Source organism: Pecten maximus, chromosome 9 (assembly GCF_902652985.1).
Source record: "Pecten maximus chromosome 9, xPecMax1.1, whole genome shotgun sequence".
Taxonomy (NCBI): domain Eukaryota; kingdom Metazoa; phylum Mollusca; class Bivalvia; order Pectinida; family Pectinidae; genus Pecten; species Pecten maximus.
The window spans coordinates 38407352-38430105 of record NC_047023.1 but is presented as its reverse complement, the minus strand read 5'-3'; the positions used below and the strand labels follow the sequence as shown (position 1 = coordinate 38430105).

General features: G+C 39.3%; 1 protein-coding gene across 1 annotated transcript in view; it reads right to left on the bottom strand.

Moving 5' to 3' along the window:
- The window catches only part of LOC117334139, a 59944-nt gene extending 42213 nt beyond the window's left edge, over positions 1–17731 (bottom strand). The window contains 11 exon segments of the mRNA XM_033893607.1: positions 74–148; positions 1447–1607; positions 9421–9531; positions 10135–10212; positions 10753–10831; positions 12062–12205; positions 15676–15808; positions 16192–16388; positions 16674–16749; positions 17129–17292; positions 17624–17731. Coding sequence (XP_033749498.1) covers positions 74–148; positions 1447–1607; positions 9421–9531; positions 10135–10212; positions 10753–10831; positions 12062–12205; positions 15676–15808; positions 16192–16388; positions 16674–16749; positions 17129–17220 — 1146 coding nt within the window. The 5' untranslated portion in view covers positions 17221–17292; positions 17624–17731.
- Positions 17732–22754: the final 5023 nt, after the last annotated feature.

The following is a 22754-nucleotide window of genomic DNA, read 5'->3' as shown; positions in this document are numbered from 1 at the left end:
TCGAGATTAGAAATACACTTCAAGAAAAGGTAGCTGAGTTTTACAGATACCTCCTGTAGATTTAAGGACTTACCCGTAAGTTGTTGTACCTCTGGTCTGGATTAGACGCCAGCTCTGGTAGTAGATGTTCATAGGGAGGCAGGTCCAACTGTGTAAACAGCATAACAGTGATATTATCAAAAATCTGCTTCAAAGTGTAGCAACTTACACACTTTTTACAATCCTAGCCTATATAAGCTATGGTATAATGGAAAAGACCTGTTGATCTGATTTAAAGTGTAAAGTGACTTTCACACCTGTCTGATGAATCACATATCGAATCCAATACTTATAATAGTTATTCACAAGAGATGTGACATGCTTCATACCGATATTTCATAATACATGTATCAAACTGCTGAATTACATATCTGTTTTTTTATCTATTGTAAAATTAAATGCAAATGGGCTTTGACATGATGTGTCAATTTTTTTGGAAAACAGAAAGAAGGTATGATGGGTATTCTATTTCATAGTTTGTACAAATTTTTCACACCAAAATTCGAGCACTTTTCAAGCACTTTTCCATCACCTTTTCTCAATTATATAGATGCATATTTTATCGAAACTTTTCGGAAATTGAGGTAATTGTTTTCTTCAACATGATAAAAGTTGAAAGGTTCAAGTGTATCTATGAGTATGTGTCATCATTTCCTGTGTATATACCAGTAGATGTGATGTCATTGGTTCAAGTGTATCTAAGAGTGTACAGTCATCATTTCCTGTGTATATACCAGTAGATGTGATGTCATTGGTTCAAGTGTATCTATGAATGTAGTCATCATTTCCTGTGTATATATACCAGTAGATGTGATGTCATTGGTTCAAGTGTATCTATGAGTATGTGTCATCATTTCCTGTGTATATACCAGTAGATGTGATGTCATTGGTTCAAGTGTATCTAAGAGTGTACAGTCATCATTTCCTGTGTATATACCAGTAGATGTGATGTCATTGGTTCAAGTGTATCTATGAATGTAGTCATCATTTCCTGTGTATATATACCAGTAGATGTGATGTCATTGGTTCAAGTGTATCTATGAATGTACAGTCATCATTTCCTGTGTATATACCAGTAGATGTGATGTCATTGGTTCAAGTGTATCTATGAATGTACAGTCATCATTTCCTGTGTATATACCAGTAGATGTGATGTCATTGGTTCAAGTGTATCTATGAATATACAGTCATCATTTCCTGTGTATATACCATGGCCAGTAGATGTGATGTCATTGGTTCAAGTGTATCTATGAATGTACAGTCATCATTTCCTGTGTATATACCAGTAGATGTGATGTCATTGGTTCAAGTGTATCTATGAATGTACAAGTTATCATTTCCTGTGTTAATGAGGGTATGAATGTCGCTGGTTTTTGTGTTTCTATGAGTGTAATGTCATCAGTGTACCTGTGGGTAGTGTATGAGCAGGCAGTGCCATCCCCAGATGAGAAAGGCCCCAAACTTTGCTGTCTCTGAATCAAGCTTGTAGCCACTGGCGTTTACAAGATGAACCAGGTTTTTTCTCAGCCATATATCATGGTTGTCCTCTATCTCCATACCAGTGTTTGCTGTGGAAAGGATTAAAATACATTAAAGCAAAGTGTGTGAGGTTCCAAATAAGTAAATGCTATTTTTTTGTAGCTATTTATAGGAAAATGGAACATTTATATCTGATGATAGTGGACTAAAAAAAAAGGATGAAAAAATAAACAAGAGCCCAAGAGGGCCATGGCCCTCATGGTCATCTGACAATTGAACCATTATTATATATAATATGGAAAACAAAATAACAGCAAAGTTCCCCTTTAGAGGCCCTACCACTCGGGTCTAATGGGTCACACCAGCTTTATTTATTTGAAATATGATTGCAAGGTCTCTCCAAATGATGTTTCACACCAAATTTGGTTTTAATCATCTTAAAGTTTAAGAAAGAGTAGGGTTTTAAAGCAAATTTCAACAAAGTTCACAATTTTGGACCCTACCCCTCTGGCCCCAGGGGTCAGACCAGCCTCATATATATAAAATATGATTGTCCTCCCCCAAAAATATTTCACACAAAATTTGTTGCAATCCACCCAATGGTAAAAATGGAGTAGAATTTTAAAGAAAAATTTCAGCAAAGTTCCCCTTTTGAAGCTTCACCTCACTGGCCCCAGGGATCACACCAACCTCATTTATAAAAAATATGACTGCCTTCCTTAAATGATGTTTCACTCAAAATTTTGATGTAATCCATCAAAGGGTTTTAAAGCAAAAAATTCACCAAAGTTCCCCTTTTTGGGTCCCTCCCCTCTGTCCCCAGGGGTCTCACCAGTCTCATTTATATGAAATATGGGCCCCACCCCTCTGTCCCTTGGGGTCGGACCAGCCTCATTTACATAAAATATGATCCCTCTCCCCCAATGATGCTTCAAACCAAATTTGGATGTAATCTGCATTGGAGTTTTGAAATAAAAAGTTTTGTGCGCTGCACACGGTCCGCGACGATGACAACATGATGTCTATAGCTCTGACCTTTTGGGGTATGATACATGTAGATAATTAAGATAGTTTGATAGGAGAAAAATAATCAACACCTATACCATGGAGATGTGATAGAGAATTCTTCAACCCTCTGGACAATATTTTTGATTGTGGAACCAGAGGCTCATCCCATGAGAACATCGATCATCCCTAGCTTAAGTTGGAGATTTCTATCACACCCTCAAGGTAGGAGACGATTCTATTTATCACTTGGCTATAAAACTAGCCTACTTACATGAACATTATAATCTATACAGCATCACAATATCTTGATTTTAAAATTAAAGACTGTTTATAGAAAACTGTAGTTGATGAAAACAATATCAAAAATTTGTAAAAGGACTTTGTTTTGTATGGGAGCGCAAGCTTGCAATCATAGACATCATATTGGTGTACAAATATTGAGGAAACAATCATAGCAGGGGTTAATATAATTAAAATTAGACTTGTTATTTCCACTTCTCTACGATACTCTACAATACACTTCAATACCAGATCTAACGACGCCCCGTAGGAGGTAATCTCATCATTACCTTTAAGCTCAGACAATCAAAGCGCCGCCTATGAAATTGGATCACCAAGAAACTTCAACGAATTTGTAATTTAACAAATGTGTGCTGTTCATGTGGGTTTTCCTTCATCATTTCAGAGATAGACAGTGAAGGCAACAGTGTTGTGAAAAAATTAGCTTGAAAGGGGATATAATTATAACGTGTACGGTAGATCTAACGATTTTCGAAATCCACTTGGCAACACAATCCATCCTGCCAACGAGTTATTGTTTAATCGTTTTCTGTTCTTCTTTCGATGTAACGTCCAGAGGATTAGCAATTTTTTATAATTGTGGCCATTAAGAATAAATAACAAGGAGCCGCAAAGCTTGGCATTATCCCCCGCGCCCCGCAGTTGTTATGAAAACCCAAATACATGTATATATCAAGCTCAAAGTAAGAGTTATTAAGGAAACAGTAATTTGGTATTTTTGATTAAGTTTCCATGGTGACAGAAAAAATACCGAAAATGGAAGGTCCGCAATAGCAAAAGGCACAACTAGGACACTAGTCTGATATATACAGAAATTTTCAAGGAGCTGCGTCGAACGGTTTTTGAGTTATAGCCCGGAAACAAAAGGAAACAGTAATTTGGTATTTTTGATTTAGTTTCCATGGTGACAGAAAAAATACCGAAAATGGAAGGTCCGCAATAGCAAAAGGCACAACTAGGGCACTAGTCTGATATATACAGAAAGTTTCAAGGAGCTGCGTTGAACGGTTATGGAGTTATAGCCCGGAAACAAAAGGAAACAGTAATTTGGTATTTTTGATTTAGTTTCCATGGTGACAGAAAAAATACCGAAAATGGAAGGTCCGCAATAGCAAAAGGCACAACTAGGGCACTAGTCTGATATATACAGAAAGTTTCAAGGAGCTGCGTTGAACGGTTATGGAGTTATAGCCCGGAAACAAAAGGAAACAGTAATTTGGTATTTTTGACTAAGTTTCCATGGTGACAGAAAAAATACCAAAAATGGAAGGTCCGCAATAGCAAAAGGCACAACTAAGGCACTAGTCTGATATATACAGAAATTTTCAAGGAGCTGCGTTGAACGGTTATGGAGTTATAGCCCGGAAAAGAATCTCGGACGGACACACGGACGGACGGACGGACAACCTGATTCCAGTATACCCCCCTAACTTTGTTGCGAGGGTATAACTACAAGTCTAATTCTAAGCAATTAAGCAATTGAAAACAGTAAGGTTTCTGAACTAACCAGCTGTATATTGTGCAATTGTACACTTGTGGAGGTAGTGGTGGTACACTTAGGTTTGTGGAGGTAGTGGTGGTACACTTAGGTTTGTGGAGGTAGTGGTGGTACACTTAGGTTGTGGAGGTAGTGGTGGTACACTTAGGTTTGTGGAGGTAGTGGTGGTACACTTAGGTTTGTGGAGGTAGTGGTGGTACACTTAGGTTTGTGGAGGTGGTGGTGGTACACTGAGGTTTGTAGAGGTAGTGGTGGTACACTTAGGTTTGTGGAGGTAGTGGTGGTACACTTAGGTTTGTGGAGGTAGTGGTGGTACACTTAGGTTTGTGGAGGTAGTGGTGGTACACTTAGGTTTGTGAAGGTAGTGGTGGTACACTGAGGTTTGTGGAGGTAGTGGTGGTACACTTAGGTTTGTGGAGGTAGTGGTGGTACACTTAGGTTTGTGGAGGTAGTGGTGGTGGTACACTTAGGTTTGTGGTGGTAGTGGTGGCACACTTAGGTTTGTGGAGGTAGTGGTGGTACACTGAGGTTTGTGGAGGTAGTGGTGGTACACTGAGGTTTGTAGAGGTAGTGGTGGTACACTGAGGTTTGTGGAGGTAGTGGTGGTGGTACACTGAGGTTTGTGGAGGTAGTGGTGGTACACTTAGGTTTGTGGAGGTAGTGGTGGTACACTTAGGTTTGTGGAGGTAGTGGTGGTACACTGAGGTTTGTGGAGGTAGTGGTGGTACACTTAGGTTTGTGGAGGTTGTGGTGGTACACTTAGGTATGTGGAGGTAGTGGTGGTACACTTAGGTTTGTGGAGGTAGTGGTGGTACACTTAGGTTTGTGGAGGTAGTGGTGGTACACTTAGGTTTGTGGAGGTAGTGGTGGTACACTTAGGTTTGTGGAGGTAGTGGTGGTACACTTAGGTTTGTGGAGGTAGTGGTGGTACACTTAGGTTTGTGGAGGTAGTGGTGGTACACTTAGGTTTGTGGAGGTAGTGGTGGTACACTGAGGTTTGTGGAGGTAGTGGTGGTACACTTAGGTTTGTGGAGGTAGTGGTGGTACACTGAGGTTTGTGGAGGTAGTGGTGGTGGTACACTGAGGTTTGTGGAGGTAGTGGTGGTACACTTAGGTTTGTGGAGGTAGTGGTGGTACACTTAGGTTTGTGGAGGTAGTGGTGGTACACTGAGGTTTGTGGAGGTAGTGGTGGTACACTAGGTTTGTGGAGGTAGTGTGGTGGTACACTGAGGTTTGTGGAGGTAGTGGTGGTACACTTAGGTTTGTGGAGGTAGTGGTGGTACACTTAGGTATGTGGAGGTAGTGGTGGTACACTAGGTTTGTGGAGGTAGTGGTGGTACACTTAGGTTTGTGGAGGTAGTGGTGGTACACTAAGGTTTGTGGAGGTAGTGGTGGTACACTTAGGTTTGTGGAGGTAGTGGTGGTACACTTAGGTTTGTGGAGGTAGTGGTGGTACACTGAGGTTTGTGGAGGTAGTGGTGGTACACTTAGGTTTGTGGAGGTAGTGGTGGTACACTAAGGTTTGTGGAGGTAGTGGTGGTACACTTAGGTTTGTGGAGGTAGTGGTGGTACACTTAGGTTTGTGGAGGTAGTGGTGGTACACTTAGGTTTGTGGAGGTAGTGGTGGTACACTTAGGTTTGTGGAGGTGGTGGTGGTACACTTAGGTTTGTGGAGGTAGTGGTGGTACACTTAGGTTGTGGAGGTGTGGTGTACACATAGGTTGTAGAGGTAGTGGTGGTGGTACACTTAGGTTTGTGGAGGTAGGTGGTGGTACACTTAGGTTTGTTGAGCGTAGTGGTGGTACACTGAGGTTGTGGAGGTATTGGTGGTACACTTAGGTTTGTGGAGGTAGTGGTGGTACACTTAGGTTTGTGGATGGGTAGTGGTGGTACACTTAGGTTGTGGGGAGGTGGTGGTGGTACACTTAGGTTTGTGGAGGTAGTGGTGGTGGTACACTTACGTTTTGTGGAGGTAGTGTTGTACCACTGAGGTTTGTTGAGGTAGGTGGTGGTACACTGAGGTTTGTGGAGGTAGTGGTGGTACACTTAGGTTTGGTGGAGGTAGTGGTGGTACACTTAGGTTTGTGGAGGTAGTGGTGGTACACTTAGGTTTGTGGAGGTGGTGGTGGTGGTACACTTACGTTTGTGGAGGTAGTGGTGGTACACTTAGGTTTGTGGAGGTAGTGGTGGTACACTTAGGTTTGTGGAGGTAGTGGTGGTACACTAAGGTTTGTGGAGGTACGTAGTGGTGGTACACTGAGGTTTGTTGAGGTAGTGGTGGTACACTAAGGTTTGTGGAGGTAGTGGTGGTACACTTAGGTTTGTGGAGGTAGTGGTGGTACACTTAGGTATGTGGAGGTAGTGGTGGTACACTTAGGTTTGTAGAGGTAGTGGTGGTACACTAAGGTTTGTGGAGGTAGTGGTGGTACACTGAGGTTTGTGGAGGTAGTGGTGGTACACTGAGGTTTGTGGAGGTAGTGGTGGTACACTTAGGTTTGTGGAGGTAGTGGTGGTACACTTAGGTTTGTGGAGGTAGTGGTGGTACACTTAGGTTTGTGGAGGTAGTGGTGGTACACTGAGGTTTGTGGAGGTAGTGGTGGTACACTTAGGTTTGTGGAGGTTGTGGTGGTACACTTAGGTATGTGGAGGTAGTGGTGGTACACTGAGGTTTGTGGAGGTAGTGGTGGTACACTTAGGTTTGTGGAGGTAGTGGTGGTACACTAAGGTTTGTGGAGGTAGTGGTGGTATACTGAGGTATTGTGGAGGTAGTGGTGGTACACTTAGGTTTGTGGAGGTAGTGGTGGTATACTTAGGTTTGTGGAGGTAGTGGTGGTATACTTAGGTATGTGGAGGTAGTGGTGGTACACTGAGGTTTGTGGAGGTAGTGGTGGTACACTTAGGTTTGTGGAGGTAGTGGTGGTACACTAAGGGTATGTGGAGGTAGTGGTGGTACACTGAGGTTTGTGGAGGTAGTGGTGGTACACTTAGGTTTGTGGAGGTAGTGGTGGTACACTAAGGTTTGTGGAGGTAGTGGTGGTATACTTAGGTTTGTGGAGGTAGTGGTGGTACACTTAGGTTTGTGGAGGTAGTGGTGGTGGTACACTAAGGTTTGTGGAGGTGGTGGTGGTACACTTAGGTTTGTGGAGGTAGTGGTGGTACACTTAGGTTTGTGGAGGTAGTGGTGGTACACTTAGGTTTGTGGAGGTAGTGGTGGTACACTAAGGTTTGTGGAGGTAGTGTTGGTGGTACACTTAGGTTTGTGGAGGTAGTGGTGGTACACTTAGGTTTGTGGAGGTAGTGGTGGTACACTAAGGTTTGTGGAGGTAGTGGTGGTACACTTAGGTTTGTAGAGGTAGTGGTGGCACACTTAGGTTTGTGGAGGTAGTGGTGGTGGTACACTTAGGTTTGTGGAGGTGGTGGTGGTACACTTAGGTTTGTAGAGGTAGTGGTGGTACACACTTAGGTTTGTGGAGGTAGTGGTGGTACACACTTAGGTTTGTGGAGGTAGTGGTGGTACACATAGGTTTGTAGAGGTAGTGTTGGTGGTACACTTACGTTTGTGGAGGTAGTGGTGGTACACTGAGGTTTGTGGAGGTAGTGGTGGTACACTTAGGTTTGTGGAGGTAGTGGTGGTACACTTAGGTTTGTGGAGGTAGTGGTGGTACACTTAGGTTTGTGGAGGTGGTGGTGGTGGTACACTTACGTTTGTGGAGGTAGTGGTGGTACACTTAGGTTTGTGGAGGTAGTGGTGGTACACTTAGGTTTGTGGAGGTAGTGGTGGTGGTACACTTACGTTTGTGGAGGTAGTGGTGGTACACTGAGGTTTGTTGAGGTAGTGGTGGTACACTGAGGTTTGTGGAGGTAGTGGTGGTACACTTACGTTTGTGGAGGTAGTGGTGGTACACTTAGGTTTGTGGAGGTAGTGGTGGTACACTTAGGTTTGTGGAGGTAGTGGTGGTACACTAAGGTTTGTGGAGGTACGTAGTGGTGGTACACTGAGGTTTGTTGAGGTAGTGGTGGTACACTAAGGTTTGTGGAGGTAGTGGTGGTACACTGAGGTTTGTGGAGGTAGTGTTGGTGGTACACTGAGGTTTGTGGAGGTAGTGGTGGTACACTGAGGTTTGTGGAGGTAGTGGTGGTACACTTAGGTTTGTGGAGGTAGTGGTGGTACACTTAGGTTTGTGGAGGTAGTGGTGGTACACTTAGGTTTGTGGAGGTAGTGGTGGTACACTGAGGTTTGTGGAGGAAGTGGTGGTACACTAAGGTTTGTGGAGGTACGTAGTGGTACACTAAGGTTTGTGGAGGTAGTGGTGGTACACTTAGGTTTGTGGAGGTAGTGGTGGTACACTTAGGTTTGTGGAGGTAGTGGTGGTACACTAAGGTTTGTGGAGGTAGTGGTGGTACACACTTAGGTTTGTGGAGGTAGTGGTGGTACACATAGGTTTGTGGAGGTAGTGGTGGTACACTAAGGTTTGTGGAGGTACGTAGTGGTGGTACACTGAGGTTTGTAGAGGTAGTGGTGGTACACTGAGGTTTGTTGAGGTAGTGGTGGTACACTAAGGTTTGTGGAGGTACGTAGGGGTGGTACACTTAGGTTTGTAGAGGTAGTGGTGGTACACTGAGGTTTGTTGAGGTAGTGGTGGTACACTAAGGTTTGTGGAGGTACGTAGTGGTGGTACACTTAGGTTTGTGGAGGTAGTGGTGGTACACTTAGGTTTGTTGAGGTAGTGGTGGTACACTGAGGTTTGTGGAGGTAGTGGTGGTACACTTAGGTTTGTGGAGGTAGTGGTGGTACACTTAGGTTTGTGGAGGTAGTGGTGGTACACTGAGGTTTGTGGAGGTAGTGGTGGTACACTTAGGTTTGTGGAGGTAGTGGTGGTACACTTAGGTTTGTGGAGGTAGTGGTGGTACATTTAGGTTTGTGGAGGTTGTGGTGGTACACCTAGGTCTGTGGAGGTAGTGGTGGTACACTAAGGTTTGTGGAGGTAGTGTTGGTGGTGCACTTAGGTTTGTGGAGGTAGTGGTGGTACACTTAGGTTTGTGGAGGTACGTAGTGGTGGTATACTGAGGTTTGAAGAGGTGATGGTTTTACTTACATCTTGTCATACATAGAGGATGGTAGATCTGTGTTCCTGCCAGTGCTCCTAGGGAGGGATACAATACCTGTTTCCAGGTCACTGTCTCAGGTAACATCACACCTGTGGATCCTAGTAATGATAAACAACAGGTTATTGTTTCTTTGCTATTGTACTAGATCTGATCTTTACACTTAAGCTTGTTTTCCTCTGAAAGTCTGTGAGGTTGATGGTAAATATACACCTACTGGTTCCAATTCAGGAAATTAATGAAATTAGTCCATTAATTTTTCAACTCAGTAAACTTCTGACATTGCTAAATATAACAGACATTGTGATGAGTTCATGCAAAATGGAAACATATAATATGATTCTGTCTAACAAAGTTATGCAAAAGTTTGTAAATAAAATTTTCAGGATGATTTGAAATGTAGAAGTATTGAGCTTGCAAACATAAATATGTGATGAAATCAAAATACGACTGGCAATTTGTTTACAATTCAATATGATATTATGAAATAAGAATTAACACAAATGGACATATATATATATAGCTACAATCAATCACATTTCTGTAAACATGTTTAAACTTACCAGTAAAAAACAGCCAATCACAGTTCTATAAACATGTTTAAACTTACCAGTAAAAAACAGCCAATCACAGTTCTGTAAACATGTTTAAACTTACCAGTAAAAAACAGCCAATCACAGTTCTGTAAACATGTTTAAACTTACCAGTAAAGTCCACAACATGGTTCTTGAAAAGCATGTTCTCAACTGCTGGATACATGATGGACATCTGTCTCTCTATCACTACAAAAGTATAAGTACAGCATTTTAATTTATAACAATACTGAGCAGACATATCTGTCTATAATGGTCACTCAAAGGACCAGGCAAAATTGACCTTAGTAAGTTAATAGTTGCCGTTTTAATATAGAAGTCCACATACAATGAATTCTGTTACCTTGGGAACAAAAATATGTGGCCTTTATAAACAATTTTTGCTATATACAGGTGGTCTTAATAGACAGGTTTTTGCTATAAACAGGTGGCCTTTATTAACAGGTTTTTGTTACCTGAATGAGGAAAATAATGCCTTAGGAATATATGTGACAGTGAAATCATGCTATTAATCAACAATCCCATGTATCTTTCAAATGTAGCATAGATTATAACTGAGTCTTGTGTTAATTAAAATTGCCTCTTCAGGAAATTGTTATTAATCAACAATTCTCTAAGTTTTAAATGTGATACCGTTTTAAATCGTAATGAGTCCATATTATACTCTAGTGATGAAAAAATATATAGAGGTTTCATGCTCCGTTAAATACTTTGTAGATCACCAGATACCTGTCGGGAAAGGACCACAACATTTCAGTACTCCGTCATGGAAGCTTTCTTCTCCTGTTGTGTTTAACTCCTCCATTCTCTGTCGATAAAATGGCACAATATAATATAGAGGGATGTAGTTGTAATTTGTTCTGAAGTATCAAGTAGAATATCAATATACTTCATAATATGGAATAGAGGATCCTACATGAGTGGCTATGTAATATGGAATTTATTAAACAACTTCAATAATTTGATATGCCACAAGCCTTAAGGTAAATGACATATGAAATCATTTATTTAACATGATTAATAAATCCATATTATCTATAGCCACAAGAGTAAGAATCTGTTTATCACTCATATTGATATATTTCTATTATGACAGTTTCGACTCGGACAGTATACTTGTGTTTCTACAATCGTGTGAAGATATATTATGTTAATTTTGATGTCAAATTATTTATGACATCACAAAAGTGTTGTTACACATGTGTCTTACAATATTTATGACATACGTGTAGCTGAATTACATGGTCTGAGAAGCCATTTATATGATAAGAAATATTATTATGTTATTAGATTCACATCAGATACAATCTGATTGGTCTACATCCAATCACATGTTTTTCCATCTAACATCGATTAGCACTCTGTGACGGTGATAAAACATTGTATTGCATGCTCTTGTGAGTGTTCTGTGACATCACGTAATTTCAGCCAATCAGATTCTTTACACACATTCTATCAAGTTGAGTGAGAGTGCAATACAATGTTTTATCAAAGAAGTGGTATTCATGATGTTGTGGCAAATATCATAGAGTAGGATGCAGTTTAAATGGCACGGAATTATACCTTTAGTATTCTGTGTTCTGGTTTTGATACCAAAGTGTAATAAACTGTTATGGCACTATATTTCAATCAAGATGATTTATGGAGCTCAGATAAACAATATTGACCTTAGTCAATTCTTATCTTCGCTCCATAAATCAACTGCTTAGGTGTATCTTTCTTGTTGTGAGTTAAACTTATTATATAATATTGTAAGTAGTTTTGATGTAATTCAGTGTAGGAATGAGCAGCCCCTAAGAATGCCAACAGTTTAAGTATTTAAGCCTGAACAAGTTATAGGTTAATTCAATAATTATTTGAATTTCAATCATCACATTAATAGAAACACAGTGCCATAATTATGCATTGTTCTCATGACTGCCTTAGAAACCATGAGTTTTAGAAACAGAAATCAGAATGGATTTAGTGTAATAATTCATCAAGAGGTAAAGTGAGCAGAGTTTGTTGTGTATTGATTAGTTAGACATAACTCTCTTACCATAAGATTCGGTGTATATACAATGATATTGCCTGGTTTGTTTGGGGAGATAGTAACTGTAGCGTTACTGTCTGCGTGGTCAATCCAGTATATCATCTCTGAGTTTCTGCTGATCTTCAGTACCTGGACTATGGTGTCTTTTCTCTGTCAAGATCAACGAAAGAATATTTGTTATTAATCTGAAAAATATATAGTGTAACATTTTTTATGAACCAAGCTATGTATTCAACCTATATAATCAGTCTGATTTGATGGAAGCAGAGGTCTTAAAGTGGGAAGGCACCAATTTGAAAGTATTTAGGGCAATGACCACACATACATGTATAGGTAAAGTCACACCTCATCATCTCTGATCAGGGAATACCCACATAAAAGGTGATGTCATACCTCTGATCAGGGAATACCCACATAGAAGGTAAAGTCACACCTCATCATCTCTGACCAGAGAATACCCACATAAAAGGTGATGTCATACCTCTGATCAGGGAATACCCACATAAAAGGTGATGTCACACCCCATCACCTCTGATCAGGGAATACCCACATATAGGTAAAGTCACACATCATCATCTCTGACCAGGGAATACCCACATAAAAGGTGATGTCACACCCCATCACCTCTGATCAGGGAATACCCACATATAGGTAAAGTCACACATCATCATCTCTGACCAGAGAATACCCACATAAAAGGTGATGTCACACCCCATCACCTCTGATCAGGGAATACCCACATATAGGTAAAGTCACACATCATCATCTCTGACCAGAGAATACCCACATAAAAGGTGATGTCATACCTCTGATCAGGGAATACCCACATAGAAGGTGATGTCATACCTCTGATCAGGGAATACCCACATATAGGTAAAGTCACACCTCATCATCTCTGATCAGGGAATACCCACATAAAAGGTGATGTCATACCTCTGATCAGGGAATACCCACATAGAAAGTGATGTCATACCTCTGATCAGGGAATACCCACATAGAAGGTGATGTCATACCTCTGATCAGGGAATACCCACATAGAAGGTGATGTCACACCACATCAACTCTGATCAGGGAATACCCACATAGAAGGTGGTGTCATACCTCTGATCAGGGAATACCCACATAGAAGGTGATGTCACACCTCTGATCAGGGAATACCCACATAGAAGGTGATGTCATACCTCTGATCAGGGAATACCCACATAGAAGGTGATGTCATACCTCTGATCAGGGAATACCCACATAGAAGGTGATGTCATACCTCTGATCAGGGAATACCCACATAGAAGGTGATGTCATACCTCTGATCAGGGAATACCCACATAGAAGGTGATGTCATACCTCTGATCAGGGAATACCCACATAGAAGGTGATGTCACACCTCATCAACTCTGATCAGGGAATACCCACATAGAAGGTGATGTCACACCACATCAACTCTGATCAGGGAATACCCACATAGAAGGTGATGTCACACCTCATCAACTCTGATCAGGGAATACCCACATAGAAGGTGATGTCACACCACATCAACTCTGATCAGGGAATACCCACATAGAAGGTGGTGTCACACCTCTGATCAGGGAATACCCACATAGAAGGTGATGTCATACCTCTGATCAGGGAATACCCACATAGAAGGTGATGTCACACCTCTGATCAGGGAATACCCACATAGAAGGTGATGTCACACCTCATCAACTCTGATCAGGGAATACCCACATAGAAGGTGATGTCATAACTCATCACCTCTGATCAGGGAATACCCACATAGAAGGTGATGTCACACCTCTGATCAGGGAATACCCACATAGAAGGTGATGTCATACCTCTGATCAGGGAATACCCACATAGAAGGTGATGTCATACCTCATCACCTCTGATCAGGGAATACCCACATAGAAGGTGATGTCACACCTCTGATCAGGGAATACCCACATAGAAGGTGATGTCACACCTCATCACCTCTGATCAGGGAATACCCACATAGAAGGTGATGTCACACCTCATCACCTCTGATCAGGGAATACCCACATAGAAGGTGATGTCATAACTCATCACCTCTGATCAGGGAATACCCACATAGAAGGTGATGTCACACCTCTGATCAGGGAATACCCACATAGAAGGTGATGTCATACCTCTGATCAGGGAATACCCACATAGAAGGTGATGTCATACCTCTGATCAGGGAATACCCACATAGAAGGTGATGTCATACCTCTGATCAGGGAATACCCACATAGAAGGTGATGTCACACCTCTGATCAGGGAATACCCACATAGAAGGTGATGTCATACCTCTGATCAGGGAATACCCACATAGAAGGTGATGTCATACCTCTGATCAGGGAATACCCACATAGAAGGTGATGTCATACCTCTGATCAGGGAATACCTACATAGAAGGTGATGTCATAACTCATCACCTCTGATCAGGGAATACCCACATAGAAGGTGATGTCACACCTCTGATCAGGGAATACCCACATAGAAGGTGATGTCACATCTCTGATCAGGGAATACCCACATAGAAGGTGATGTCATACCTCATCACCTCTGATCAGGGAATACCCACATAGAAGGTGATGTCACACCCCTGATCAGGGAATACCAACATAGAAGGTGATGTCACATCTCTGATCAGGGAATACCCACATAGAAGGTGATGTAACACCTCTGATCAGGGAATACCCACATAGAAGGTGATGTCATACCTCTGATCAGGGAATACCCACATAGAAGGTGATGTCATACCTCTGATCAGGGAATACCCACATAGAAGGTGATGTCATACCTCTGATCAGGGAATACCCACATAGAAGGTGATGTCACATCTCTGATCAGGGAATACCCACATAGAAGGTGATGTAACACCTCTGATCAGGGAATACCCACATAGAAGGTGATGTCATACCTCTGATCAGGGAATACCCACATAGAAGGTGATGTCATACCTCATCACCTCTGATCAGGGAATACCCACATAGAAGGTGATGTCACACCCCTGATCAGGGAATACCAACATAGAAGGTGATGTCATACCTCTGATCAGGGAATACCCACATAGAAGGTGATGTCATACCTCATCACCTCTGATCAGGGAATACCCACATAGAAGGTGATGTCACACCCCTGATCAGGGAATACCTACATAGAAGGTGATGTCACACCTCTGATCAGGGAATACCCACATAGAAGGTGATGTCACACCTCTGATCAGGGAATACCCACATAGAAGGTGATGTCATACCTCATTTCTGAGAAAAATCGATAACAAACAAGCTGTTATTATCAAAGACGGCTGCCTGTCATCCATTTTGTTTCCCTGATCAGGTTCAAAATTGAAATATTCCTCTAGTGGTATTTAATCTCCAATTCTCTAAATCCAAGAATGGTTGCCTATCGACATACAGACGACAGATGAACAGATGACAGACCAAAAATGTAATGGCATTTTGCATATCCCCCCCCCCCCCCCCCCCCCCCCCCCATCCCCATCTGATGATGGTTGACTAATAAAAGTCGTTTAATTATAGGGCTCAGTCTGGATCTACATTTCAGACAGAGGATGTATTACAGAAGTGAGAACTGCCTCATATTTGAGATGTTAGACTTACTTCAAGCAAGAGAAGTTCAAAGTCCAGGATGTCACTCATTTTACAATCCAATTTGTCTTTCACATTTTCTTTTTGTTCACCATCAACAAAGATCTTTCCCTCTCCTGTATCATATTCCAGTTTATTGTTAGGACTGCAAATATCAAAATCCATAAGTGAGCATGTTATCTGACAGAGAGCAATGGTGTTAGAGGATTAAAGTATTTTGAGTGCTTTAGATAGCATCAGTGGACTGTATTCATAAGACTTATCTAAATATAGATATTATAGATGTTAGAATTCACATTATTATTTTTCTACATACTGTAAAATTACATATTCTGTGGTTTTAATTTTCATTGATTTTGTCCATGAAGGATTAATTTTCAATAGTAATGTGGATTTTATGGGCACTGTAAATCCAGAAAGGATAACTAGTGCCCGCAAAGTATATTTTTTAATTCACAAAATTTGAGCTCAACACGAATATAAGAATATAAAACTAACAATTTCAAGATAACTGAACTGACAAATTACCCAGCAATAGTGATAATGTAGTGACATCCTCTGTTGAGACAGATACCCAGTACATTACAGTGTAGCAAGTTTAGACAATCTGGGAACACATATTCGGCTTTCTCCTGAGAAAAACTTAGATTACTTCCTGCTCGCTTAACAGATGCCACAGTATTAAGTTTTGCTCTGAAACAAGGTTGAATTGTGGCATGGGCAATCTGAAAGTGAAATATAATAAATCGCTGTTATTGTAAGTAAACAGTGTAATTATTGGTGGTAGTACTTACAGGTAGTAATTATATAACACAGACCATACAATGTATTCAGATATTACATTTAAACTCTCCAATCTTGTATTCAATAGTCAACAGTAAAATGAATATTGAAAGTTAATTTAATACTTTACCAATTAAATTTATTAGCTCTGAACAGAACTGAATTACACTTTTTCTTTGGTTAGTTGGTGAGAATGTTAGTTGATAATATCTTGGGTAATAAGTTACCGAGAGTGTTTGTAGACAGTCCCTACACACTCCACAGTATGCACACAGCTCCATTTCATTATTACAGCTACAATGTCTGAAAAATAAAAAAAATATTTGTAGGTTTCAACAATGAAAACAATAGTACAATTGTACTATAGAGTAGGACATGAAAATGTGTCCTTTTAAATGTCTAACTGCATATCTGATTCTGAATTATTACAGACCAACACATATTATCACCCTTAATGCAAGTCTTAGGAAGCTGTTTTTGTGAGATTTTCATACTGTTGAGCCCTGTGACTTTGAAAGTAGGTCAAGGTAATTTATATGACGAAACCTAAAACTACTCCTTTATACATGCATGGGGGACACTTCCCTGCCATGAAATGATATTTCTATGGATTAAGATGAACCAAAGTCACATGGGACATATTCAGACACTGTCAAATTAAAATAAGAATAAATAAACTTACTTGCTGCTGATGCCATTGCGTAGATTGTTCTTGCAGTTCATGCCTTTGAGGCTACAGTTGTTACACAAGTAACACCGAGCAGATGTTGACATTTTACTGTTTTCGTTGGACGTCAACAGGTCTGTATCACTGTGGTTTGGGACATGCTCCTGAAGGGGTCAGATCTGAAGTAGATAATATAGAATATGTAAGGTGCTACATTTCTGAAAAAGAGGAATTCTGATCGACTGAAAATATGAATAAACTGTTGAATATATTTATACAATATACCAAAATACTAATGAAATACAGAACATGAAGCTTCTTAAAAATTGGCTGAGAAGGTAAGAAAGTCTATCTGTAAGGCTGTGGGGTTGTAGGTTGGTGGGGGTAGAATTAGAACAGATTCTTCATCAAGGAGTAAAACAATAGTAAATGCCATACATCCTTAAACTAATTTTGTAATAACCTTGTTGACTGAGAATTGAAATCTAATCTCATAAAAAGAAAGCCTACCAGATCCAACAAACTCCTGTTTTGTAATCACGACATTCTTTTCTTTCTTTTTACACATGATTGACTTCTCGTTGGTTTTGATAGTCATTTCTGTGACATGACAACAGTTGTGTTGAGCACTCAGAGCATGTCTCCTGTTCCTGGTCGGGTTACACACCTTACAGCAAATCGTTTTCTGTGGAAGGAATATAAACCATTACAATTACACTCATCTTCATGCATAATATATGATGAACAAGAAAGTATTTAAATAATTGTCACATATCAAATTCTGCATTTAAACTATTTTTTTCCCCTGTTGCTTTTTATTAAAAAGTTGAGTCACAGATTTTATAGACTAAATTAAAATCCTGTTGAAAATTTGATTTCATTAGAATTATTATTTTAAAAATCGAAATTCTAAAATTCCCTTTTCATTATTTCTATACCTTAACAAACAAAGAGCAATAAAGATACTCATTATCATCAAACAATATCTGAACTGGTTAAGATTTCATCTTGGAAATAAATGTGAAGGTTACATAATTATTTTGTATATTTACTGTTTTTGTTGGTTAATATACTTCAGGACAAAGTTAAAACAATATCCTTAATATTTTCTTAGTTACTTACCACTGCAAACACCCTTCTTGTTTGCATTATGGCTGCCAAAATTGCCTTGACATTGTTGAAGGTGATAAAGAGAGTATCAAACAGTTTGGAGTTAGACACTCGAGCAGTGATAACAATGGCTGGCAGATCTGTAAGTATCAAATACAGAAAGGTATAGTTAACATATAATCATGCCACAATGACAAATACCGACCACCAACTGATATTCTATTTAAAGTGTTAGTGTATTGGTGGACAATTACAAGAGGCCCATGGGCCTTAACTGTCAACTGAGTTCTGGAATATATGCATTTTTGTTTTGTTTTTAAAACATGAACAAAATATCATTCAAAGTCTCAAAAAACATTAAAACTGCCTGATCTAATATCTAGTTTACAGATTTAAGATTGTTAAGTATATGATTCTAGCAACTCTCGGTTTAAACCAGGACCATTTTGGGCCCCTACTGGAGACGATGATATGTCCTGTCAATCAAACATGTAAAGCAGCACTCACCTTGGTTAATTTCATTTGTAAGGAGTTCCACCAACACCATGACAGGGCCCTGACGGAGGACTAGGCCTGACTTCCACATCAACACCATCTTGGAGGTCTCCTGAAGCTTTCTAGAATGATTACAGAAGAAAGTGAAAAGTTCAGTACATTCAACTTATTTTGTGATAATATTGAAATACAAAATTATTTTCACTTCTTTGTACAATATTTTTTTTCTATTCAAATTTCATTTAAATAACCTGTAAACTTAATTTATACTATCCATTATCTTACCTTAAACTCTTCATCACAAATAAAATATTTACAGATTTTCATAATACTGTACATCTAATAACTTACCTTAGAAAGCATGGGAAAAGCCACTGGGGGAGACAAGGGAATGTCATGTAAATGTCTCTCTGTAGATATCCTGCTGGTAAATCTGCAGGCCAGATTTCATCCTGACAAATTGATGACACAAACACAATGAGAATGATATATTTGACCTCAAGCTTTTAAAGGTAGGTAAGGTCTTTAATATGAGGACATTTCATATATGACACAGAAAAGCGCTGCCGTTTTAAGTCAAATACAAAGTGTACAGGAATGTCTGGACAATGAGGAGAGATAATCATAGATCACCACTATCACGACATTCAAGGTAGATAATTACAGATCACCACCATTATTAACACCACGGGAATGTCCGAACATTCAAGGGAGATAATCACAGATCACCACTATTAACACCAAAGGAATGTCTTGACATTCAAGGGAGATAATCATAAATCACCACTATTAACACTAAAGGAATGTCTTGACATTCAAGGGAGATAATCAAATATTACCACTATTAACCAAAGGAATGTCCAGAAAATCATAGATCATCGCTATTAACTGCAGGAATATCTGGACATTCAAGGGAGATAATCATAGTTCAACATCCTTAATAACATCACAGGAATGTCTGGATAATGAGAAGAGATAATTATAGATCACCACTATTAACCACAGGAATGTTTGGACAATCAAGGGAGGTAATTATAGATCACCACTATTAACCACAGGAATGTCTGGAAAATCAAAGGAGATAATTATAGATCACCACTATTAACCACAGGAACGTCTGGAAAATCAAGGGAGATAATTATAAATCACCACTATTAACCACAGGAATGTCTGGAAAATCAAGGGAGATAATTATAGATCACTACTATTAACCACAGGAATGTCTGGAAAATCAAGGCAGATAATCATAGATCACCACTATTAACCACAGGAATGTCTGGAAAATCATGGGAGATAATTATAAATCACAACTGTTAACCACAGGAATGTCTGGAAAATCAAGGGAGATAATTATAGATCACCTCTATTAATCACAGGAATGTCAAAACAATCAAGGGAGATCATTAAAGATCATCACAATCGGAACAACCAGGAGAGATCATATGGTTGGGGTTGAAAAATTTGATTGACATATCTGTTACAATATTTTCAGAAAACCTTTTTGATCAGGTGACCAGCAGCACTACCAGATATTGTTTTTAGGTGGTCCTTCTCAATTTCATGTGATCCTTCCTTATTGACTAGATTAAGAAATAAGAATGAAAATGATTTTTTGTTAAAAGTCAAGTTAAATTTTTAAACATATATTATGACTGATTAACTAATTTTATCAAATAAATTTTGTGATTTTTTAGCTTGATGTAGGTCTCATTCTATCTATATTTGTTTATTGCTTAGAATTTGAATGAAAAGACCTAGCACACCAGACCGTTTTGATTACCATATTATACCTTATCAGATCAAGAAATAACTTATTTATAATTCCTTCAAGGATTTTGTGAGTTTTAAATCAAATGAACAAGTGCAATTTCAATGTATTTGTATTAACAGGGACACTTAATATTGGCAACTCAAGCATCAACAGTAAACCTTTGTCCAGTTTGAAGAAAATCAAATAAATCTAAAATTTATTAAATGAACCTGTTTGAATTATACAAAATTATGATTCAGAAAATAAGCAAAAGTTTGAACTATTAGAGTCGATATTAGCAAAAATCTTAAAAAGACAACCATGTATACCCGACATCTCCAATGTAAGGTCAAATTTAAACATAGCAAAAGCGAACAATGGCACATTTATAATTGAGTAAATGATACTATTTTATTTAATTCAATGTTAATCGATCATTGAACATTATTTCTTTCGTGATTCGTTTAAGTGCAAAGCAGAGGCCATTGTGTAGGCCCAAAAACAGTATACATTTAATTTATGACACTAAACTACTTCAGATCTATATATTGAGGTATATATGCCACATTCTAGCGCTTTCACAGCTATTGATGCTCCTCAGGAAAGTTTATCTTTGAGGAGCAGCAATAGTTGTGAAAGTGCTAGAAAGTTTATCGCTAGGTATTGTTTTTTTTTTTTTTTTTACAACTCTACATGGACACAAACTTTTTTCTCGATAGATTTATACATATATATATGTATATAGTAAAATTAGGTCAAACATGTGCATGTTTAATTTCAAATTGAAACTAATTTGATAACTTATTTGACTCCTTCTAAATTACCCATTGCTGATAGTGGATTGTTTTGACTGGACCTGAATGCTAATCGTATCACTCACCAACTACTAACCAGATCCTGTATGTCAGGATCATCAGGGGAGGTAATTATAATTCACTTCTAACCAGATATGTCTGGATCATCGGTGGAGGTAATTACAATTGACTACTAACCAGATACTGTCTGGATCATCAGGGGAGGTAATTATAACTCACTTCCAACCAGATATGTCTGGATCATCGGTGGAGGTAATTACAATTGACTACTAACCAGATATGTCTGGATTATCAGGGGAGGTAATTATAATTCACAACTAACCAGATATGTCTGGATCATCAGGGGAGGTAATTATAATTCACAACTAACCAGATATGTCTGGATCATCGGTGGAGGTAATTACAATTCACATCTAACCAGATATGTCTGGATCATCAGAGGAGGTAATTATAATTCACAACTATAACCAGATATGTCTGGATCATCGGTGGAGGTAATTACAATTCACATCTAACCAGACATATCTGGATCAATAGGGGAGGTAATTACAATTCACTTCTAACCAGATATGTCTGGATCAACAGGGGAGGTAATTACAATTCACTTCTAACCAGATATGTCTGGATCAACAGGGGAGGTAATTACAATTCACTTCTAACCAGACATATCTGGATCAACAGGGGAGGTAATTACAATTCAAATCTAACCAGATATGTCTGGATCATCAGTGGAGGTAATTATAATTGACTACTAACCAGATATATCTGGATCATCAGAGGAGGTAATTACAGTTAACTGTCTGGGTTGTCAAAGGAGATACGGTAAACCTCCGATTAATTCGAACACGCGGATAGTTCGAACACTATTTTTTTTCTAGAAAAACAATAATTTTTTAGCTAGTAATAGTTCGAACTCTGGCTGTTTATAACTGACACCATTTCGGATAGTTCGAACTTGTCAAATGAAGAACGTAAAGTAAGATTCCCCCCCCCCCCCCCTAAGCACGTTTAGCGCTAGCTATTAGATTGTATGCGTGATCATTAGAATGCGTCTGTGATTTGATATATGCCACATATTTTAGCGTTAATTCAGTTTTTTTACATTCCAAAATAAACCACGCACGAAACAGCTGATTGCAAATTTAGGCCCCGACAATGTATAAATAACATGCGATATTTGTATTCGCGCTGTGTATGGCAAACTAAGAAATTGTCCGTGTATTTTCACATATAAATAGTGTTAACTTAGCATTATGATTATTTAATTGTGACTGGACATCTCTTAAGTATTGCCAATCAAGGTATTACCTGAAAACCTGCGACCTCACGCTAGGTAAGCAGGCCACGCCAGGTGTCGCTTGCGGTAAAGTTGAAAGGATCGGCTGCCCGATCGTGCCGAGTGACGTGAAGAGCATTCATATCCAGTCAAAACAATCCACAGGTGTCCCATTTAGTGTGGATAATTTTGCAG